Source organism: Salminus brasiliensis, chromosome 11, assembly GCF_030463535.1.
Source record: "Salminus brasiliensis chromosome 11, fSalBra1.hap2, whole genome shotgun sequence".
NCBI classification, from domain to species: domain Eukaryota; kingdom Metazoa; phylum Chordata; class Actinopteri; order Characiformes; family Bryconidae; genus Salminus; species Salminus brasiliensis.
In genome coordinates, this window is record NC_132888.1 from 18,501,196 (window position 1) to 18,525,822 (window position 24,627).

General features: G+C 40.0%; 1 protein-coding gene across 2 annotated transcripts; it reads right to left on the reverse strand.

Moving 5' to 3' along the window:
- Positions 1-963: 963 nt before the first annotated feature.
- Positions 964-22,672, reverse strand: ppp1r14ab (protein phosphatase 1, regulatory (inhibitor) subunit 14Ab). Of its 2 annotated transcripts, XM_072691160.1 has the most exons (5): positions 22,579-22,672; positions 21,770-21,973; positions 5,129-5,209; positions 4,975-5,007; positions 964-2,829 (listed from the first exon to the last, which is right to left on the reverse strand). In XM_072691160.1, the coding sequence occupies exons 2-5, from the start codon at positions 21,965-21,967 to the stop codon at positions 2,695-2,697; spliced, it is 447 nt and encodes a 148-aa protein (XP_072547261.1). In that variant the 5' UTR covers positions 21,968-21,973; positions 22,579-22,672; the 3' UTR covers positions 964-2,694. The 2 variants fall into 2 exon arrangements, with proteins under 2 accessions (XP_072547261.1, XP_072547263.1); XM_072691162.1 differs by lacking the exon at positions 22,579-22,672 and having other exon boundaries at positions 21,770-22,060.
- Positions 22,673-24,627: the final 1,955 nt, after the last annotated feature.

The window sequence follows — 24,627 nt, forward strand, 5'->3', positions numbered from 1 at the left end:
CTGAATTTAAAGCAAGATTAGTGCATTGAACAATTGCAGAGTGAAAAAAGGAAAGGCATAGCTCCATGCAAAAGTCTGCCAAGGTCTCGGATCTTACTTAGCTTGTAAAGGCTATGGCCTGTTCGTGAAGCAAATGTCAAAGCTTTCTCTTATACTCTTACTCTTCATACCTTGTCCCAACAACATCAGTTATGGGCTCCTCTAGGCAGCTGTCTAGCACTCAGGACATGAAAATAATAATAATTGATGCCCACAAAGCAGGAGAAGGCTATACATCCCCCAAACAAGAGCTAATAGACTCCTCACTGCTGTAAATCACGGCATTTACAAGCTGTGATACTTGTCAAAGAGGGTTGCTAATACGTTAATACTGACAGTGGAGGGGACCCAAACGTTAGATGTGAAAGATGGCAATCAAAAGTAATCTTGTCTAAAATATTAAAGAGTGCATCATCTTTAACTTTGTGCTTTTTGAAAATTAAGACATTGTTTTTTTTTACTTAGAGGAGAGGAGATATTTCTTAAATATATTAATCCTGTCTGATTAAAACCTCAAATCTCCAAAATAACAGCTTTTCAGGAAAAGTAAAAACCTTCTTAGCTTTCAATGGAAGTCAATGTAAAACATTGGAGCATTTCTATTGGTCCATTCCTCATGAAATGTTAACACCATGTAAAGAACAACTTCCAGATTCACATTATGTCAAAAAAAGTGAGAAATAACTAACATAAAAAAACAAAATTTTGCTTAACAAGGACAATATGCTAATTAATATGGACAATCTGGGCTGAACTGGTTCAGGCAGCCATATATTTTGTGGCTATATGTAAATTAATTTCCTAATCGTCGTTGATGACATTTCAGGTATATTTTATTCGAACTAAAGAAAAAGTGCTTATCCAGAGCAGTGCATGTAAAACCTCAAGATCTCACCGCTATAGAGGTGTGTAATAATGAGAGACTTTAGATTATAACATGTACTTTTTTCATGTTATACAGACAGTCCACAAACCATGAACTGAAATCCAAACTCTTTATTCGAGACAGAAACCTCCAACTATTTCAACAAGCAAGTCCATACTTACCAAATAAAAAAAATCCATTTCAAAAAGGCCATTTTGATAAAGCGGGTAGAAAAAACCCTGAGGATGTTACATCAAACATTAGAGTAACGGGCCTCTTAAGATAGAAACAGCTGCTTAAGCAGGACACCTACAATTGAAAATGACACACCAGATGTTTTCAATTAGTGATCCTTTCTGCATTTAAGTGATTTCTAATCTGGTCTGATCAATTAGTCAGATCAATTCAACCCAATTGCTGTCTCTTCAGTTATTGAATATTCTTCAGAAATGTCAAACACATACATGTTCATTTGAGCGTGACTCCAAGCAGCTAACAGTATAGCAGCAGCAGCAGCAGTAGCAGCAGCCAATAAACCAATAGCTCATGATTTAAATAGAAACAGAGCAGGAGATACTGATACTGTTTACATGATTAAAAGAAAGTTGTAACATTGACATAGGATTGAAGACATCACTCGCAACCACTTTAAAATACACAATTTACAATATATTAATTTCAACCAAAACACTTTTGCGTCGGATGTGAAGAAGTTGCCTGCTAAATGACACTTTTAAGCAAGGTAAACATCTCATTTTGCACCAGACAAAATAATAAAAAAAGAACAATCAGGGCAAACAGAAAAGTATTGGAGACATAAGTATAGTGTGTATCAATGGCAATGTATAAATGTCTTTGGTCCTACACAGTAAAATGACCACGACTGACCTAACCCTTAAAGTCTGGAGTCATATGAAGACAGTGAGAGCTTCTTCAATACACAGCGTATGTTTACAAATGTTAAAGATGTTGTGATGGGTACCTTTAGCACATAGACCACTAAAGTTGTTTAATCACTCTGCAGTCAGTGCCAAGTCTATGTTAGAAACTCTTAATCTACCGGATAACAAAAGTAAAACTGCTGCTATCACATCCTGTAGTAAATGTTTTTGCTTTTCAATGGACAGCAGTGATGCAGAACATTTTATAAAGTATATGATTTCATAGTGTCAGGTTTCATAATGCTATAATTAGATAATTATTAAAAACTTAAATTCTGTAGTGACATGTACTGCCATAATGCTCTATTATGTGTTCTATAATACAGCACTATAGTGCAATATATGAAGTCATAGGATCTTGCTTTATAAGGTGTTATTCATGAAACTTTCTATACCATGAATTTAGGATTCATTCAAATAAAAAAACTGGGCAAAAGCTCTGAATCTTTCTGTATTGGCAAGACCCAGATGGCCAGAGAACCAGGAATCCTCGATAGAAAATGTGTACATGCCTTTGATACTGTATAAATAAATAGCTCAAAACTGCCCAAAACAAACAAACACACAAACAAATATTACGAAAAACACTGATGACTGACGATGTATTTTGGAGACCCTAACAGACCTTATATTTACAATGAGGCAGTGATAGCCATGCTGAAAGTCTGTAAAGGTGTATAATTAACAGTGTGTATGGGTGTATGTGTGTGTGTGTACAGGTTGAGCGCTGGAATAGTTCCCTCTGGATGCTCTTCATGCATTTCAGTTAAAGTCTGTGTTCCAATACTGAAGACTGTTGGTGGCGTGTTTAAGCAGAGACATTGTGGTCCACGCTAGCAGATGGTGCTCTCAGTGGATCTCAGTGTCGGGGGAGCTCTGGCGGTTTGGGAAGATGTGGAGCTGAGCGTGTTCAATGCCGTCATTGTGAAGGTCCTCCTGTTTCTGAAGCCCGTGAAGCTTCAGGACCAGCTCTGTAACGAACGTCTGGACAGATCATGGAGAAACGTCATATACAGGAGACTGGGTGACTCCTTACATTTACACCACATGTCTTTAGACCTTTACAAATGTACTCATTATAAATCAGAAAGGACCATGTGCTGTGGTGATTAGTCTGATCAAGGCTAGAGTTCACAAAACTTGGTACAAAGACAAGTCTTAACTCTTCAGAGCCACCAGTGGTTTTCTTTCTTTTTACCCCCCACTTAGCCAGGAACCACTCAGCCAGTTTGCACTGCTACGCAGATATTTACAGATAAACATTCCTCAGGACGTAATAAATGTCAAAGAGCACAAGGGATTAAACAGTAGAGTGAGCACTGCTCCGAACTATCACTCTCTACCAGTTAATGTAGGAGGGATTCCTTGCTCTCGTGGTGTTTGTCAGCAGAGGGCAGCAAAGGAAAACCTTTCATTTAAAACAGTGACCTTTAAATATCAGCCTTCGAGATGGCTTCTACTCTTTTTGGTGATATGATGTAACTGTATGTCACACTGGATCAGAACATCTTGGAGCTTTTTTGAGATTTTTGTTTGAAGATCTCAATTGGTTAATAAGTTGGATACCCCTGGACTTCCATGGATGCAGCTTTCCAATCATATAGCTATGTTAATATCTTTGCAAGTAATTTTGTTTTTGTTGTAAGAATATAATATGAATATTTCAAGACATTTGTTTAACTTGTTTTAAATCATTTAATTAAGTTCATTTACTAATTCTGAATTTTAAGTATTATTTCTTAAAGACGCAGAATAATCTTCCAATGGAATAATGGAAGAATTACTCTGTAATATGAGTAACCTTGTAAGTCGCTCTGGATAAGAGCGTCAGCTAAATGCCATAAATATAAATGTAAATAAGACCCTTTCTTATCTCATAATACACATATCAGAATATAATGACCACCCCGGGTTTGAGATACACTTGGCCCGTTATATCAGCTCCACTTACTATATATGTGCTCTCTGTAGTTCTAAAATTACAGACTGTAGTTCATCTGTTCCTCTGCATTCTTTCTTAGCCTCCTTCCACCCTGTTCTGCAATGGTCAGGACCACACACGACCACCAGAGCAGCATTATTATTTGGGTGATGGGCCATTCTCGGCACTGCAGTGACACTGACATGGCATGTTAAGGTCTGTTGCGCTGGTGGATTACGAGTGGATTAGACACAGTAGTGGTGCTGCAGAACTCGAACACCTCAGCGCCACTGCTGGACTGAGGAGGATGACCAGGACAAACAAGGTGGACCAACCAGGTAGGAGTGTCTGATAGAGTGGACAGTAAGTGGACACTGCACTGCAGTGTCTGTGACAAATATACCAGCACAACACGCACTAACACACTCACCACCACCATGTCAGTGTCACTGCAGTGCTGAGAATGACCCACCACCCGGAAAATAACTGCTCTGTGGTGGTCCTGTTGGTTCCTGACCATTGGAGAACAGCCTAAAAGGAGGCTAAGAAAGTTTCAGAGAAACAGATGAACCACAAACTGTGACTGTAGAGCTACAGAGAGTTCATATATAGTAAGTGGAGCTGATAAAAATTGTCATGGTTTTCTGATATGACTGTATATGACTCTCATAATATTATTAGAACAATCTCAGAAAGAGAAATAGTTATGTTTTAATCCATTTACCTACTCAAGTCACTTCTTTGCAAGTGACACAGAGCTAGCTGCATTCAAGAAATGAGCCAGGCTACTTTACAAGCTCTTCAAGTGCACAAGGGCAACATTACATGCTATTTTAAAAAAGGTCTTTTGGTGGAAGGACTTCTGAAGTCCTGACTCTTGCACTTTTTTAACACTCTAACACATTTTAAAAGACAAGCACAATGACTGCTCTTTACAATATTATAAAAAACTAATTTATTGTCTACTTATTTTAAATTGTTTAGATTTACTGACACTGCCGATATCTCCACTGCTGGTCACTGAATCCCTCTCTGTGCTGTGAAGTACAGTTGTGTAAATGTGGCTTTGTGCAGCAGAGGACAGACCGGCTTTGTTATTCACGATGGGCCACTGTAATGGGTGGGGGGGTAGGGGGGGTTGGGATGCTTCTGTCACTTCAGGCCGAGAGAAAAAGAAAGCATCTGCCAAATTGAAAGCAAAGACATACCTCTGTGTTGTTGTTACATGTTTGGAGAATATCCTGTAAGATAAGAGGTTAAAACAAATGAAAGAATGATCATGAAAAATGTTTTTTTTTTATATATATATATATATAATTTTTTTTATGAACAGCTGTATGCATCAGGTGAACAGAGCTGTACCTGAAGCCTTTTTGTCCTCTCCTCATCACTCTGCAGGTCCAGAAGCTCATCAATATTCACCTCCTCCGGCATGTGCTCTTCCTGCAGAGAGACACAGATTCACAGTGACAATCCAACATCGCCCAGTAGTGCTCTCTGCAGTCCCTGTGGTGAGTGCGTGTGTCGGTGGTTGTCATGCTGCCCCCTGTGTGTGTGTGCACGCTGAAAATAGTGAACTGATTTGATTTGATGCAAATTTGTAAATCATTTCCACATGAATCATGTGGAAATCAACAAAACTTGGGAAATGGGTTGAAGTGATTTATTTCCACCGGGGGGTGGAAACAGTGCAGAGAAGTATGGAACCAAAAATATACTTGAATGAAAGTCAGAAATATGTATATTTAAACTTAAAAAGTATATATAATATATATTTTTTTTGGGCGGGGGTCCCTTTTCTCCCACTGCGTCTTTTCAAACTGCCACCAATGTGGCAATACACAATACACCGGGTCCCCAACTCCACCACTCCAGCTAACAGACCCCTGTGCCGGCCAACATTGCTTAAGAGTGATGAGGGGAGAGAGCGCCATCTACCCACCCTGTGCTCTGCCGGACTCCAGCTGCTGATGGCAAAGCGGCATGGCTCAGAATTTTAACTCACGACCCCCAGGCCATCGTGGTAGTGCATTAGACTGCTGAGCCACTCGGAGCCCCACTATATGCACTATTTTAATGAAGTAAAGAACAGGGCTCATATCCTACATGATTTACCTGACCATTTTCCAGCCTGGGGGGTTATGTATTTCATGATACACAGTATTTATCGTAATATTTTAACATGCAGACAAAAGGCATCAGTAGCGGCAGATATTTAAATACGCTCCCACACTGAGTACAGTGATTTATACTCAAAATCTGCAGCACTTGCTCTAATTAAACAGCAGTAATTATACTCTGTGTAATGAAATGTGCAGTTGGTCCGTGTTCTGTAAGCACTGATGATGTCTACAATGCGCTCAGAAAAGCTTAACAAAATTGACAATCACAATTTCAATAAAATATTGTTGTAATGCCCACCTTTATTTTCAACCTCTCTTTATTACTCAGAATTAAACAGGATATTGTTGTTACTGTGCCTTCAAGACCTATGCAAATGACCTCTATTCTAACTGGCTGTCCTGTGTTAAGCTGTGTACTCTGACAGTGCTGCAAAGGGTTTCCTTGAGCGATGCCATAGAAGAACCAGTTTTGTTTTTTGTAAAAGAGATGGAGAGTGGAGAACCTTTAATGCAACATTATGCAGAATTTTTGATATGTGGAATGTTGATATGCCGCTGACTTGTAATAAGGAGAGTAGCGTTGCTACTCCGGGCTCAGCATGCTGCTTATAGCACTACGAGTTACCCGAGTGAACTTTATGTAAAAGTCTGTAATATTACTCTACCAAGACATTCTATATGTTTCATTTACTTCAGATATTCGTTCTGTATCTCTCAAAAGCCCAGGAACAGGAAATATCAATTCTCGCATATAGCTGCTTTAAATTGGTAAAGAATCTTTACAATGATTTCTTTAAACCTTTAAAAAGGTCTCCACACCCTTTTAGCACCTTTATAATTAGGAGTGTGGGCTAAAATACTCTTTACAACTTCAACCTGAATTGGCTAAACTGCTGTAGACTACATGTAAGTTTAATGTATTCGCTTTTTTTTAGTGTATTCTTCTAACAACCTCCACTACAACAGGACTGCATGGCTCCTCAGCCCTATTCCTGGAGGCCTACTACTCTCTTCCAAAGTTTACTCCCAAACTTAACTAATCACACCAACATTTGATATACAAAACAAGTGCATACTTGCCTGCTAACCCTTCATGAGTGTCCAGTTTCTGAGCACAGAACAGCTCCTGACTACCATGCCACACCATCACAGCATACAGTGTCAGGGTTTCTGCTGAGTTGTGAATGGTGTACCATCCAATGTTGAAGGTGGCTAGTGGATAACAGATTACAGGCAGGCTCAGTGCAGAAAACCAGACCTCATGAAGTGACTAGTATAGGCCAGATGTTTAGCAAGTGTCGATTATACATTGTGATATCTAAAGATTATATCCTTAAATGGTAGACTGGATGCTCTGGAGCATTTCCACATGAGCCTAAGGTCTCCACACCCAATGGCAAGCTATGTGCTATAAAGACCCCCAGCACTGGACTATGGAGCCACTACCTTTGGAATGAATTGGATTGGAGTTGTGATCCAGAACTAATCACCCAACATCAGCACCTGACTTCTTGTAGCTGAATCCAGTCAAATCCTCACAGCAATGCTAAAACATCTAGTGCAAAGCCGCCTCACAAACTACCACAAACTAAGCCGGGACAAACTACCTCTCATTTTGAAAACAGTGTCCTTCATCTAGTCTCCACTGCCCATTGCAGTATATCTGTGCATGGCTTCTAAAGTTGTCTGTAAGGGTTAGAAGTCCTACTACACGAGCAGTGTTACATAAGCGGAGTGCTGCTCTGCGTACACAGTGGCTGAGCTGTGAAGAGCCTGCACCATTGTCCTCTCGCTCAACTCCACAGCTGTCCATTCTGCCCTGACAGATTTCACTCACTACAGCTCTCTCGAATCCACTGTAGTGTTAATAAGCAGAAGCTTATTAGGCGCCGCCCACTCTTCTTTGTTTCGAGTCTCTTCACAGGTTTATGTAAATCTAAAACACCAACAATTAACCCTTTAAACCCTTATGAGCCTGTATATGAGCCCACATCTCAGCGCATCAATATGTACATTACATTTTTGGCATTTGGCTGATGCTCTTATCCAGAGCGACTTACAGTCAAATTATGTTACACAGGTAGGAGACGAGCTGTGCCAAGGACTCTTATTGCTGTAGCTTGGTGCGTTTGCCCGCCGGGGAAATCAAATCGTAGTTTACCATGGGTAAGGGGACTAATAACTGAATAGTAACCCCAGTAATAAACCAATATGGCCTAGATTTGCATTGAAAGTTCCAGACAAACTATTTGGCGTCTCACGTCTCTATAAACGAACACCGATCAACTTTGGGTGGACATTTAAATACAACCTGCACAGTGGGGTCTGCCAGTGTGCCCATGGGATCCAAAGGTTAAAATGCAAGTTCATATCAATCAACATATTCTGTGTCCTTTGTAAGAATATTTAAATAGCATACAGACAAAAAAACAACAACAGACATGCATTTAATTTCCATAAACATACAGATAATGGGCCATGTGACTGACTGAATACACACCTCTGTTTGGTTTTACACTGCAGCCGTGCCCTTAACACACTTCTGTAGTGGCTTTGTGCCCCAGGACTCCCCAGTCTGAAAGTAGGCCAAGTGCAATTTCTGTTGGAAGCTTTTTAGCCAATCATTCATGGAAGGCAAACTTGCATCTCTCCACTCTGCGTGTCTCCACAACAAGACAAGCTGGCCAACAGCCAATCAGAACCGAGCATGCCATGCTATTTACAAAACACAGCTCAGCAGAAATACTCTGTACCGTGAAGAATACCTCAGTTGCCCTCTAGATGCACTGTTTGATGCCAAAACACAGACATTATGGTCTGTTTCTGAGGAAATAAACAAAGCTGACTAAATCAAAATCCATGTGAAACAATAAGAAAAGCCTTTGAAAATGTTTGTCTTTGTAACATATTCAAACATACAGACATTCATTATATTATATATATTATATGATATTCATTTTAACATGATTGAGAGATGGAGGAAACTGAACTGAAGATGTATAAATAATGTAAAATGTAATTCATGTACAAGCAGTTTTCTTAGTTAATGTTAATGCTTTAATACTTTTCCCCATTTGGCTGAAATATTATTCTTGGGAGAAGGTTCTTCCCACTCCTCCATGCAGAATTCTCTCAGCTGTGTGATGTTTTAGCTTGGATTTTTGGACAGGTGGTCTCATTTTCCTCATGTGTTCCTGTGATACAATAAAATGATACAATAAATAATTCATAGTGGATTCTATGATTGAGAACTTGCCAGGCCCTGCTGCAGCAAAAAAAACAACAACGTTGGATTCATCCGTTCTCATATTCAAACACATTGTTCCAGAAGGTCTGGTCTTGGTTTAGGTGTTCTTTGGCAATAAATTACATTGATCGCTGAATATTGTTCTAATGAAAATCAAATGTTCATATGTTTACATATGTTAAAAAAGACAAAGGCTTACATGTCTGTACCTTTTCTGTTAAAATACATGCAGTTTTAGCTTCCCTTCTGCAGCCTCACCCTTGTCAGATTCAGGCTATTTGAGTATGCGGTTCTCAAGAATACAAGAGCAAAAAATAAGTGATTAAGGAGAAGTGGTTGCTGTTCGCTGCCTCTGGTGTATGATAAGGTTACTGAGAGCCATGGGGAACTGGGTGCAGAGGAGTATTTTAAAAAATCTGATACTAATGTCACCACTGAAAGGTCAGTTGGAGCAAGATCCAAGCCGTCTCCCCTACTGGGGTGTCTGTGACCTTTCTTTCAACTCAAATGCTACCGAAATGCTCACCAGCGAAAATGTGCCAGCAGGTGCACACACATACACACTACTTACAGAGCACTCACAAATGAACAAGACGTTTCATTTACCTGAGAGAACCTGAACAACTCCTAACATTAGGTGATCTGTGAGCATTGTGAGACTCTGGGGGCCCTATTTCATTTATCAGCTTGATTTAGGGCATGTTGATGCATCTTTGCTATTGTAACGACGGGAAAAAGGACACCTTGCGCAGCTCGAAGTGCCAGGTGCGGTCTGACTTTGGCAGATTGCTATTTCAATGGTCTGGGAAAGCTAGCTGAAGCGGTGGAGTGCCTCGCCTCTAGAATACTGTAATTTATTTTATATTCTGTTTATTGTTGAGGTAAAAGTTTGCATTGCTGTCAACTTAACACCTCTACACACCTCATTTCGAGACCACCACGGCCAGCAACCGTTGCTATTTAAACAAAGCAGGCGGGGGCGTGAGAATAGACTGTTGGCGGGGTGTATCGTGTAAGATAGGGCCCTGGATGTGTCAAAAAAGTCAAGCTCTCAGTGTGTAATCATTTATGTTAAATTAGTAATGTTAAGCTCAAGCCTGATGAACTTGTTTTAGGCTTTCAGCTACAAATGCTACATTTATCCAACACGTAGTGATGCACCAATCCAGGTTACTGTATCAGTATAGGCACTGATCTTATTAACCCTATCAAACCCTATCAAACACCTTGCTCGTGCTACTTCCAATGGATATGCCTGTTTATGGCAACCATCTGTGGCAGTTCTTCCTTAAAGATTACAAAATCATTTTGATGGCACATCAACTATTAAGAATGGGGTCTCTGCCTTTGTCACTCTGGGCCAAAGAGCTGCTACTGCACTATATAACCTTGGTGGAAGATGCACAAGAGCTCTCACGGCCCATCTCACACACCAACAACTATGGGTCTTCAGCTAGCAGTTAGAGGAACCCACCTTGGTATTCCTAGTGTGGACAGACATGGCAGAGGCTGTGAAAACACAGAAGACGTCGGAAGATGTTGTTGGCTTTTGCTAAAAGAGATAAAAGGATGCAAGACAGATGCTACGCTAGTGTTCTTCCTGTTGGATGAGTCAGAAATAACAAATTAGCTGCTTACTTGTCTTGTATTGTTATTGTTGACTCGCAGGTTTTTGATCATAAGGTATGTCAGCCAATTTCCACAGAGGTTTAGCCACAAGCTAGACTGAGGTTATGTTAGCAAACCTACTAACTAGATGCTATTGCTCTTTTGTAAGGTTAATTTAGGTGACTAGCTGTTTTTGTATGTCTGCATCCCCAAGCATTCCTGAGCTATATGTTATATAGTCAGGTGTTAGTAGCATATTGTCTCTATATGCAGGGTTCAGGGTCAGGGTTCATTAGCTTGACATGCTACTCCACCTTGTCCGTCGGATATGTGCGACTTATTTTGGTTCTGTATCTCTCAGCTTGTTAGCAAATGCACGTGCACAGCTGTCTATGATGGAGGGATCTCAAAGTGCTTTATACAACAGTGGTGTAAAAGTGAATTAAGCTTATTGGTATGGAGCCCAGTAGCAAATTATTATTATTTATTATATAAAATAATTCAGTGGGCTTACAAGCAGTCAGCATATGATTTTTTTTGTGCTACTGTTTTTCTGGAGTGTGCACACATTCAGGATTCAGGATTCAAACCAAGTTCGGTAAGGGTTACCGATTTAATGATTTGTTTAATCACAGTAACAATAAAATGTGTAGTAGACTCTTGATAGACTCTTGTAGGTTTTCTTGATCAAGACGGTAGTCTACAAATCTACAAATTCTTAGCTTCGTTAGTCACAATTTGCATTTATTTTACACAGCAAATAAATGTCACAGCATTCATGAGAAATTATAGTACAGATTGAGAAACAGAAACTTTTGTTGGCCTCAAATGGTTAAATATATTGGTCACAACTGATCCACATATGATACTGTTCCTTAGTCATAGTAAAAACAGTATATACACAATTCTAAAATTGTTTATAAAACCAGATCAATACTATTGATATTAACTGCAAAATCCTAAATGGATGGTACAGTGTAGAATATTAGCCTCTACTGTACGATTATGCTCATGTATGTAGCAGCTATGAAACACAAGTGCCTTAACTGATCCAAAATCCATGCACCTCTCAAACCTAACAAACACACACATACACCTTGTGGGACATTTTGGGACACATTCTGTTTGAGAAAGGATGTGTAATTGCTGTACATTAGAATATGCAGCATGCCTGGCTGCCCCTGTTGCTGGTCAAGGGACTGAGCTCTCTAACTTTGTCTTTCAAGCATGAGTGTTTGAGTGAATCACTCTATTCAGTTTAGCATCAGGGGATCCTCCAGGGCTGCGATTTAGTCCTCATTAATTCCAGGCCAGTGGCTTGTGGTTAATGCAGTTTTTTTCTATGCTCTGATTTTGTGAGCTCCCACTTTTTCTACTTTCCTTCAATTGGAAGCAGGCAGCTGCGCACCTGTATTAAATTGTGGCCTATTGTATAAAAAATGTGTGTTTAGATTAGGCATTAGGATTTTGCAACTAACAAACTATTTTCATAATAATAATAATAATTAATAATCGATTATAAGAATAAGAGATTATTTGGATTATGAATCACTGAGTTGCCAAATAACTCTTGTGGAGCAAGAAGTGTTTAAATTTAGCTTGAGATTGTTTTACGCATCTGCTTACTAACCGTCAAAACAATTTCAAAACAGACGCATTAAATAATTCACTGTTGCAATGAACTTTCCTGCTCATATAAAATATTAACGAAACTCCAATATATTTTTTCTGTAAAAATTAAAGCCAATGATGTGCAAAGTAGCAGCGATAAAATAAAACAAAACTATAATTATTTTTTAAAATGTTTAGATCTGCAAGAAACACAAAAGGGAATGAGATGTGAGACAGTAATTTTAGCTTTCAGTTTGAAAGTATTTTGTGTTACTGCTTCATTTGTATTATGCCTTTTTATTTGACACGTTCTGGCTAGAGACACAATATCGTTGACCCTTCTCTGCAGCAAAGCTAGCAGGACCTTATCTGTAACCAGCAAGGTGGATGGCCTTTTTTTACTATGTAAACAAAGATGTAATGTTTTATATGTAAACAGATGCCATGTTGAGCGTTAGCTAGCTACATTACTCACATTCATATTTCAACCATATTTCAAGGTCTCGGGGTTGAAGAGTTCTTACTTAAAGAGTTCTGCTTTTTACACTCAGCCATTGTCTATATGAGACTCCCACACATTACAGATATATATCTATTCTCCACTCACATACTGCAGAGCTGTGGCCATGTGGCCTTATGTCTCTGTAACACACGGGTTGCAGTCACAAAAAAAAAGCATGCACCTAAAGCATGGAACCTTTGTGGAAGACCACTCAATTTGTAGGAGAGCAACATTGTTATTGTTATAGAAATTTGAAAGTAACCAACACTTATAATAATAATAATATTTGGTTGCATACACCCTGCTTGCAATACCTGCATAAAACTGGTGACCCACTGTCTTCACCAATCTGTGACGCTCTTCCAGGGTTTTTCACAGCTTATTTCAGCCTGTTTGTTTATTTTGGGGGTGTCTCGCATTAGTCTTCTCTTTGGGTTGGTAAATGTATGCACGATTGGGTTAAGATCTGGTGATTGACTCGACTTTAAAACCGTTCAGTTTTTCCAAATTAAGTCTTTTGTTGGCTTGTGTGAACAAGGGGGATACATTCTTCCCTGCCCTGTGAAGGTTGTCACTGTTGTTTTGAGGGTCTTCTTCACAGCTCTTACAATGTTTCTGTTATCTATGTCCAATTTCTCTCTTTTCTCAGCTTTAAAATGGTCTGTCTTTCCCCTACGTACAACCTTCTAGTCTTCATGTTGGTTTATCCTTTTTCACCAACAAACAGTTTTCTGAATGAAACCCAGAGCTCATACCAAGGTCAGCCATTGAGACATACCTCTACATGTTCCAATATTTTTACCCATTTGGAAAGTGGGTAGGTTCAACGAAGAAGTGCCATGTTGTACTTTGTTTAACACATCCATGCATCCAGATATTGATCAGCCGCCCTAATATTCAACTCATATTCTCAAACCCAAATATCTTCAGAGTTGAGCCAAAACAAAAGAATTAGCCCTGCTGTCTCAATACTTTCTGAGGAGACTGGATTTCGAGTCAGTGAGCAAGTGTTCAGACTTTATTCCCGTATCTTATACAGTATTCTGGCAGACATCACACAGCCAGTGATCTGGGGTAGAGAAATGCTTAAGCCCTTCAAAGCCCTTCACAGAAGCTTCATCCAGTCCAGAGAGAAATGTCAAGTGCTTTGAGCGTCATCTGTTTTCATGTCTGTAAACTGTGACTCAATGCTATGCCATTTCATATGAAAGCCATTTCAGCCATTTTACATTTTGAAAGAATTGTTTGTTTGTTCTTTGCTCAAGATTTCTCAGTAAAGGCTTCCTAAACAGCTCTGCATCCTTCCAGACCCACAGGGCTGAGTTGTCTTGTTACAGTGGAAGGATGTGTAGAAGCACCTGTGGAGGTCTTCAGATCTGTAGCAAGGGGGAACGTCATTTTCTTTTCTTTCACTGGCTAGCATTGCGAAGAGTGATGACCCAGACCCAGAGAGAGTGAACCAGCCAGTGGACCAGCTAAACTGTCCATGTGTGCCCGCATGGGTACCCCAACTGGGAACCAGAACGTTTTGTCATTAGGTTCCATGTTAGCCCCACATATGGATGCTCACCAGGGTCAGTGATGGGACCATGAGGGGTCAAGCATGATCCCCATCTGGGTTGTACATTGCATATGGGACCTAGACGGGACCTATGCAAAATTAAGATTAAGACTGTACCAATGGGGCCCATTTGGGGAAGCCCAACTGGGTCCCAACAGCAAAGAACGTACAAGTATGTACAAACCCAAATGTACAATTCCCCTGGAACCCACCTAGCCTGTGTTCCACCCACATGAGCATATTGGCTAAGTGTGCTCTCTGGGAATTCTGGACGCGGATGGCTGTGGCATCACTGGGGATCGAACCTGCAAGCTCCCAATAATAGAGCCAAAATGTATTTATTATTTTTTATCTAATTAGCTCAGAAATATGAATGATAATAATGAATAATTTGTATTTAAAAGCAGTTTTGACTGGAAATTAAATTAAAATGATGGGTGGTCTCATCAACATTTGTACAGTACTGAATGTCTACAGATCTTAGATTGCTTGCTTCTATTACATATTCTCTTTCACACTCTCTCTTTCTCTCCCCGCCTCACACACTCCCTGTCCATTTCCTGCTCCCTCACTTGCTTTTTTCCACTTGCCTGCCTTTCCTCCCTCTCCCTGGCTGTGCATACACAGCATTTTATTAGTGTGGCTCTGCGGGAGGGGTAATGTGCTTTTAAGCTGCCATTTTCACTTTATATCCCCAGGAGACCAGGGAAAGCGGTCAGAGACATTTGGTCAGTCAGACGGCCAGACAGACAGATGTCATTATTCATCAGGACAATAGGTGCTGCGTACATTTTATGCCAATGTGACATATAGAAGTAGTTGAGTATTCAAACTAACCCAATTTCCAGCAGACCAGCTCAATGACAAGTCAATTAGACTTCCACTGATTGAGCAAGTCTCACTGAAATCTATAGGAATGGCTTCAACCATTTAGCCCACTGTCAGCCACATATGACGGGTATATGGTTTAAAGCCTAACTCTGTGAACGTAATCCTTACTATTCAACTACCTCTGTAGCAGCAGACTGCAGATTGTAATAGAATCTTCACATCATTTGTGTAGATCTGCAGTAATAGCTGTTTTGAAAAAGCCCACTGGATTTTCACACCCATGAGGATGTAGACAGCACTCATTTATCAGGATTACATAATGGATATAAGACAATGATAACAGTTAAACGAATACCCCAGCAACCTCTAATCTCTGTGTGACGCATCTGCAGCATGCCGTACAGTACCATGGACAATAATTTGTACTTCACAAACAACAGAAACACTACTTACTTATACCAGCTAATGGGAAGGTGCTTCGGTGTCTGCCCATCGGCATCTATTTATTTTATTTTTTTTCAGTTCAACTATTGAACAGACAGATAAGCTGAAATCCACAGTAGTCTACCACAGATAGAGAAAGGAATGAGAAATTGTGGCATACTCCTTTAACCCTTTAACAGGCATTTATACCTTATTTTGTGACCTTGGAAATACCAATTCTTAACTTGACCTTATTCCCCTCATTGAATAGAGTGTGTAAAGCTGTATATATATATACTGGGTGGGAATGTTGTGAAAGGACATCATTGTCATGGTGTGATGCGGCTTTTCAGACATTTTCTTTCAGTTCCATATGCTAGTTCCATAAGTTATTTAAGGAAAATGTGATTGAATTTTTACCCTGAAAAGGGAATGTGACCGCTCAGTTGAGTTGCCCAGTTAGGGTGAATAGAGGTGGATGCTAAAATTAGCTCAGCATAAACACTTCACAAATTGTATGTGAATTTAATTTTGTTTGTTGTATATTTAAATCCATTAATGCTTTACATATCATTTCTGCCATATCCACCATAGCTAAGCCTCACTAAAGAACACACTGAATGGTTCACATTGGACGATTAGAGTACTATGGTCACCTTATTGTCTTGTGTTTAGTAATGTCTAAGCTTGGAGGTATCCTTTGATTTATTGGTCTATTCTAACTAGCTAAGATTTTTCTTGGGTAAATAGCAAAGCACTTTGTAAGTCGCTCTGGATAAGAGCGTCTGCTAAATGCCATAAATGTAAATGTAAATGTACATTGAAGTGCATTGAATAGCTATAGCCATAACTATTCAGATACAGAAGGTGATAACCATAAGGCTGTAATTAAATGGATAGACATTTGTCCATGTTTTATTTAGCACAGTAAACTCCATTTCATTCTAGTTCTACTGTATTAAAGTGACTGTTCTGTAATGCTTGTTCATGCCTAGAGTTACCCTAACTTAGCAACTCAACTGGGAATAAGGGATCCAGGAACACAATTTCACTAAATGCAAATGTATTTCTTACATTTTTACTGTTACTGTTATTTGTTACTGTTAAAGGATTAAGACAGACTCATCACCCTGAGTATGTGCTGTGCGTGGTGGCAGCAATGGATTAAAGTTAACCCCGTGGTGCACTGCAAAAAAACCTTCAGCAGAGCAATCCACACTCTTAATCTGGCCTTCTGATGAGTCTCTGGTAGAGCAGCAGAAGCCTAATGGCTCTGCTTAATGGGGCATGTGATGCTGTTTTTTTAGGCAGAGGGGAAGTGATGTAGCGGGTCTGGGGGTGGGGTGGGGTGGGGTGTGGTTGGTGATGCACTGGGGCCTTTCTTTGTGTGGTACACTGACATATGGGGTCTTTAAATCCCCAGCCCCCATTGCCTTTAGTCATGAAGAACACCCCAGGAGGTGGAGATAGCATCAATCAATCTGAGGATCGTTAGCACTGAGACCTGGATGTCCAGCTTCACTGTGGTCAGACCCTTTCGCTTGGGCAGGAAATGAAGGGGGATGTGAGGGGGATCTGATTACAACCTCGCTGGGGTCCATTCTGTCTTTAGCATCATAGACCAGCAGATAATACTCTTTAAAATGAAGGTGTCAGACAGGGTTCTTCAAAACAATGCCGTCAAAGAACCACTTTAGAAGTGTAAAGAACTTACAACCGACATTTCTACAGTTCATGTTCTACATTAAAAGGTTTCAATGAAATGTTCCAACATCCCCCCCCCCGAAATGTATAAAATAGACAAAAAACATTTAGAACCATTTAGAACCAGTAAAAGCCTTCAGTATTTCAGTACGCCATAGAAAAGTCTTTAAACTGGTACCTTTATATCAAATAAAAGTCCTTTAGACCCTTAAAGGGTTATTTACACTCACACATCCATTAAAAACATGGTTCTTCTATAACATCGCTGTATGTATGACTCTGTATTACTGTGCATCCTCACGCATGAGCAGGTGGGGCTCAACAGCCACTATTGTTCTCCAGTGATTAGATTGTATCTCCCAGGTTGTGACCAGTCATGGCAGCAGGCTGTCTTTCATTACACTGTAATAAACGCTGTGCTTGCAGGGAGTGCAGATGTGCCCTATTGGGTTTTTATTGAACCCTTAATGTGCAGATGTTGTGGGACAATGGTAAAACCATTCAGACCTGACAAAAGATGAAATGGCATGTCTTAAAAATAACATAGAATGCTGAAATTATGTTGAAGGACACAGTTCGGATAATGCTGTTAAGGGGGAGTGCCTTGGCTGCCATGTCCAGCTACCTGCGATCCACATTGCTGGCTGTAGAAGTGGTGCTGTTAGGCAGATTTACAGCACAGTGGGTGAGCAGACCATGTGGCAGGGTAGCAGCTATCGCAACACTTGTCTCATCTTTCCCTTCTGCACTGCACAAGTCTGGTTCGTTCTAGCACTCTGGGAACATTGCTATGCATAGTTACTACACACGTCCGGTAAGTATTACAGAGGAAGTCCGCTCTTGCTTTCTTGGACACTCTTTTTCATTTCCTAGGAAAAATATCTAAAATATTCCCACACTGTCCAGTCCTTGTAATCTGTAAATAATCAGAAAATAGTGTTGCATTCAATTTCTTTCATTCAACAGTGATAAACAGCAAGTTTAGTGATGCACTCGCCAGCATACTGGGTACTAGTTGTGAATAAATTGTGTTTTTTCTTCCCTCTTCTAAAGTTAAAGGGAATTTGTAATGATTTTTCCAAATTCCTTCATAAATTAATTGTTAAGCTTCCAAAAAAACCCCCAAAAAACATGGAGAGTGGCTTGGAATGAAATGTTCCTTGCAAGGCAATTCACCAGGGCCGAACTGTCCAAACAGGAGGTGAAGCAAAACCCCTCTAAAATCTAGATGTTACATAAAATGGGTATAAATACGCTGATGGATGTCTGCAATCGGTTTACAATCTAAACCCACCCAGCACTAGACAACATACTGATGTTGGTTTTTGGGATAAATCTGATTTGCCCATCATGGACTTTATTTAGCCCAAAAAGAGACTAGATTAAGCCCAAAGTGGACATCGTTTCAGGCCAAATATAGCCCTAATCTATCCATGAAAATAATTAGAAGAAAAGATCGCGAAAAACCCAAACTAGTCCTTATGAACAAAATCGCTGCTGTTTAAAACGTATATACTGACGTCTTGGAAAAGAAAGAGATGCATGACTGCTTTGTCTTTGAGGACGTCTTTTTTTCTGGACATCATTTCACCTTTCACTTTTCAACCAAATATTAACGTGGTTAAGATGTGTTTTTGATGGGAGGGAAATATTTATATTTGTTGGGTAAATACATTCATGGTTGAGGGGTACATATATGCAGAGTGTTGTAAGATAAAATAGTGCCTAAAGAAAATTTCACATCTCATTATTTTACCATCATCAACATTACATCTAAACCCCCAAAGACACATGTATGTTCACTGGGGTTTGCGTAGTACATATCATTTCTATATTTGGCTATATCCTGGTTCCACTCACCAGTACTGTAAAGACATTTAACTTGGTAAGTTTCTCTACAGTGATCATTTCACACCAACCCACTCTGGATGACATCTGACCATTTGGCCAAATTATGCACTGATTTTTTTTTATTGCTGGAATTCCCCTTTGTGATATGGGATATGTAGTTACAGTCTCATGGTGTCTTAACCAGAGAGGAACGATCCCAAACAATTGCACATACTGATGTTTACATTATAAATAAAATGCAGGGAGTGTTGGGACAAATGGGATCAGTGCAATTGGGTTCAGTGCAATCAGTGCAACACATATACACACTTAGGGCCATATTCATGAAGCCAGTCAAAGCAGGAGTTCTGATCTAGGATGTTTTTCAGTCAGGATATTATTCATTAATAAAAGAAGTAATTTATCTGATCCTAGATCAGCACTGCTGCCCTGAGAAGCTTCATTAATATGGGCCCATGTGTCCATCAGTGGCAACCAATACACAACCTGCACATATCCTGCCTCAATGGAAATGGTGTATGTTTTCTACAGCGCTGCTGGGATCAATACCGCTCAGACTGCTGTCCATGTAAGGTAGCAAGTGTTCCAGTCACAGTTAAAACTGTTATACTTCATATCTGGCCCCTGATATTTCCCACACTTCTCTTGGGAACTGAATGCTCTTTCCCTAAAAAATGTACCCGAAATACTCCAACACTAGCCACTCCTGCCGAGCTGTAAACTCAAAAAGGTTGGATTATGTCAGATAAGCTAGGCCCTAAGCATTTATTTGAGTGGATCAAAAAAACAGTCATGATCTGTGTGTCCTGGATTGCTAATGTTATCACCTGAATCTGACTGCCAATCCAAAAATATCTGCCCAGAATTCATCATTCATCAAAATAATGGCTACCTGCATTGGTTTGAATAGAATTAAGGACTGCATTAGGTACACTAGGGTATATCTTTGTATGTAATATGTATGTAAGCCAGTACAGAGTATCATTTACTTTTAGATTCACATTTGACTTAAACTGTGGGCATTAATCAGTTAAAATACAAATACAGAATTATACAGTGTGGATTCGGGTTCTGTGGGTCAGTGTGTTCTGTGGCTTTGCCTCCTCTGTTCATATCTACCTGCAGTGTAATGCAACCATGTAATGGCCATGGGTGGGACAGCTTGAGGGAAGTATTTAAGGTACAGAAACATTAGATTATGTGGAAGTTCACACAACTCATCGATCGATCGCGATTATTTAATGAAAAACCATTAAAAGGTTCTTTAAGGAAAGGTGTATGGTTCTTGTATGGAATCTCTGGTGGTAGTTTCGTATTTAGGTGTGTAGGATGCATGTCACAGGCTTACCATTACAGACCTATACATTTAACATATGTTAATAATAATGACTTTTTTAATTGTTTAATTAGCAGATGAACTGTTCCTGGGTTATATAAGTTGAGTTATTCAAAGTGGTCCAATGTGAAATGCAGTCTTTACATGCGATGTCACAAATATACGCAGCTTTATATTATATGTATTATTGTTAATGTTAATGGGTTATTTGGGTTATATGTTTGCTCTCCTTTCTAAATGTACATAAAACACACAATTTACATTAATGCCATTTGGCCAGTGTTCTGTATAGAGCGCTTTGCACTTCTATCATGTTACACAGAGAGGAGAATACGGTGTTAGGAGTCTTGCCCAAGGACATTTATTGGTGTAGCATGGTACGCTAATCCAACAGAGAACCAACTGCTTTTTAGGCCAAAACCCTTTAAAAATATATAAAACAATTTCCCCAGCTTTAGACAAATATTTTGCAATTATTATGTATAATAATAATAATAATAATAATAATGTGTAAAATTAGTGCATCTCGATTTTTTTTCGTGTCGCCGGTGAAAGTCCCCTTTTAAATGAAGACACTATCTAGTATCATCGGAACACATCTGCATTTATGCTTAAATTTCCTACGATAAGAGTAAATAAAGGCAGTTTCCAGTGTGCTGAATGAATCCCTATATTCCTACGGACACCGTAGCCAGTTAGCCAGCCTCCACCACCACTATCAATAATGTAAAGACTCACGCCCTTCCGAGTAAACGGGGTTATATTTAGACACTAGATACAGAATACAGAGGAAATCTGTGCACATCTGGTCAATCATACCGCACAGCTTAATCCAGAAACACGGTGAATATTAAATAAAATCCACACAATGGCGAGTCCTTTAACTAATAACCTGTTTCTTATTGTGTGACACACCTGCTTAATATCACACACGCGACCGTTCATTTCCACGTGGATAATCCTGGGTGTTCACCTACCCCCCATTCAGCCACACACACACACTGCAGTGTGATCCACGTCTATATTAAACAGTTATTCCACAGAGCTCATGTCAGATCCTCGCTGATGCTCTTTACCGTCCAGGTCTCCAAGGGTCATTAAGTCGTGACCATCAAACATCAACCATCAACAATCATAAACAAGTGAAATATCAAATATTATGAAATGAACCGCTTCGTGCTGGTTTGGCCCCGTTACAGTACTCACCCTTCCCGCATAGAGTTCGTCTAGACCCGCGTCTATCCATTTCTCCACATCCAGGCGCCTCTGGAGCTCTTTACGGTTGTATTTCACAGTGACTCGAGCTTGTCTCTTCTGCACGCTCAGACCAGCCTCCCGACCGCCACCTCTGTTCGGTGAGTGCACTTTGTTGCTATATCGTCTCCCGACCCGGTTCGCAGCCATGTCCAGCTGTATGGAGTGACAGTGTGCAGATGGGACAAGGCTGGGTTTGAGAAGTGCGCTAGCGGAGCACGAGGAGCCGCGACATGTCCAGCAGGAGCGAGGCGCAGGTCCTAGTGCCCCCGAGTTTCTGACTCAGCATAGCAGGTCCTAGTGCCACCTAGCTCATGACTCAGCTAGCGGGTCCTAGTGCATACGAGTCCCTTACTCATCTAGCGGGTCCTAGTGCCCCCAAATTACTATCTTAGCTAGCAAGTCCTCGTAACCCCGAGTTACTGGCTTAGCTAGCATAGCAGGTCTTAGAGCGCCTGAGTTTCTGCTTCAGCTAGTGGATGCTAGCCCTGGACTCCCCCACAACGCTGCCTTGCACTCTAAAAATTTAAATAATTGACATCCACAAAGCAGGAGAAGGCTATAAGCAGTTTCCTCAGTTCGTAGTGTAATTAAGAAGTGCTTGTAGGATTAGCTAGAAATGCAAATCAAAACCCTGACTGCAAAAGACCTTTAGGAACATTTAGCAGCCTCTGGTGAGGTGGCATACTTGTAAATGTTCCCACTGTGGGAATAATAAAAGATGATCTTATCTTAAAAGTCAGAGTCAGAAGGTTTCTCACACAAACTTCTTAGATTGCCCGGGTTTATTCCACCACTTTGGTGCCAGGACAGGAAAAAAGTCTGGATGCTTGTCTTCTATGAATCTTAAAGGATGGCAGGTCAAGCTTAGCCCTATTTGAAGCTCGAAGTGTTCTTGGTACAGATCGACACTTTGTTCATTTGGAAATCAACTTAATAAAAAAAAAAATCTAAACTACAGGACACTGCAAAAAACTCTGCATCTGTACAAACAAATCCGAGCATTAACTGGGCTGAGCCCTGTATCTTTACATACCCAGCCACGCCCCTGCCCAGGTTTCAGATGCAGGTTCCTTTATTTTTTGCCATCCCACCTGCATGTGAATATGCACACTAGCAACTTCTATTCAACCAGAAGGCCAATTACACAGTACATCTAACATTCGCACAGCCCAAATTGTAGTCTATCTTTAACAACTAGCCTTAAAATACTTTGTGTAACGCAGGAGTGGCTCTGAATCCACCAAGTCCTCAGCAGAGCGCTCACTAAAACCTGTGACTCTTTTTTCACTCATTAAAACTTTTCTGCCACTCTTACTCCACAAACATAACAGGCCTGAGAAGGGCCTTTCTAAGGGCCTGTCCCAAATATCCACTGTTGCGGCTTGTGGTTTTGAGTAAGTGCACGCTAATGTTACTTACTAACATGCTTAACATGTTAGACTTAGACATGTTAGACATGTTTCAGACTGTGAATAAAAAAATATCATATTTTTGGGAAATGGCCTAATGTCCTTCCTTTGAACTGTGCGCTATTTACTAGGATAGTAAATATAGACTGCACTATTCAGGAACAGGTGAGTATAGTGTGCAGGGGCGCTCTATGCGTTAGGGCGATTTTACAGGCCTGTGACTGACAGGAGCCCTAAAAAAGTGTTATTTAAGTATTTTGGCAGGACTGTTGTTTGGCAGAATTGTGGAGTCCAGTGTAATACCGTTTCATGGAGCCCAACATTTCTGGCAGGGCCCCTGATAGTGTGTGTTTAGTGAGATCATTTTGCACATTCTGATAAATCTCACAACCTTCTGGGAAGCTTGTAAACAGAACAAGACCAGTGTAAAAAAAAACAAAAAAAACAAGGCAGACGTTCACTAATTAGCTTTCAGTACACATTTATTAATGAGTGTGTTCACAAATGACAGGGCTTTGAAAAGAAAACACATACCTTGTTTTGCCCGAATTTGAAAAATGAATGCTAAACTAATTACAAACATAACATTCTTGTTGCTAAATGCAATCAAATCCTCCAAAATCTTAGTAGAAACTCCTAACAGGACAGTAGAGACAGTTACTCCAACAAAATAAACTCCTCATTTAATACCTTTAATTCCAGAAGAAATGATGAATAAGCAGGTGTCTCCATATAGCTTCAGTACGTCAGCTAAACAGCATAGGCAAAATATTCATGACCCTCTTAAGCTAAAAATCACATTTAAAGAAATGCAAATATTCAAGGTGACGTCTCTAATGACCAACAAACGTACATTCGCCTGCTGCACCGTTTTGCTTACAAAAACTGAATGACGACATTGACCAATAGAGGACGCTCTAACACTAAGTTTGACTGAATCAGTAAAAAAATTTTTTACACATAATGTCATCAGAGAATCTAGGAAATAATCTATATTTATGAACATAACAACTTATACAAGGTCACCCAGACAGACATGCGTTCATTTTCATTTCATTGTATATTGTGACAATACACCTAAAGTGAAGGGAGCAGATTTCCTCTACAACTGGAGACCTTTTATTGTGCATTTACTCCTCAACTGCAAAATAACTAGTGCCTCGATCCTTGATGACTGAAGCGTAGGTCCTAACATTGTGTTTTGTATCATTTAAGGACAGTTGTAAATGACAAACTGCCTGTCATCCTGTAAAAACTGCAGGTCAGCTGTAAATGGTTCAAAATGGTTACTACAACCTCTATTTGTAATTGTGAGATATTTGAATATTTGAGTGTGTGAGATTTCCATTCTCAGGAGTAAGCAGTAGAAATGAGTTCCCTGATTCATTTCTTTGAGTT

Bases quoted from the DNA above. Each gene is read 5' to 3' on its own strand.
- ppp1r14ab (XM_072691160.1), bottom strand. From the start codon at position 21,967: ATGGCTGCGAACCGGGTCGGGAGACGATATAGCAACAAAGTGCACTCA. The intron at 5,008-5,128 runs GTACAGCTCTGT...CTTATCTTACAG, and splicing joins AGAGGACAAAAAGGCTTCAG to GATATTCTCCAAACATGTAA. The intron at 2,830-4,974 runs GTATGTCTTTGC...TGATCTGTCCAG, and splicing joins CATGTAACAACAACACAGAG to ACGTTCGTTACAGAGCTGGT.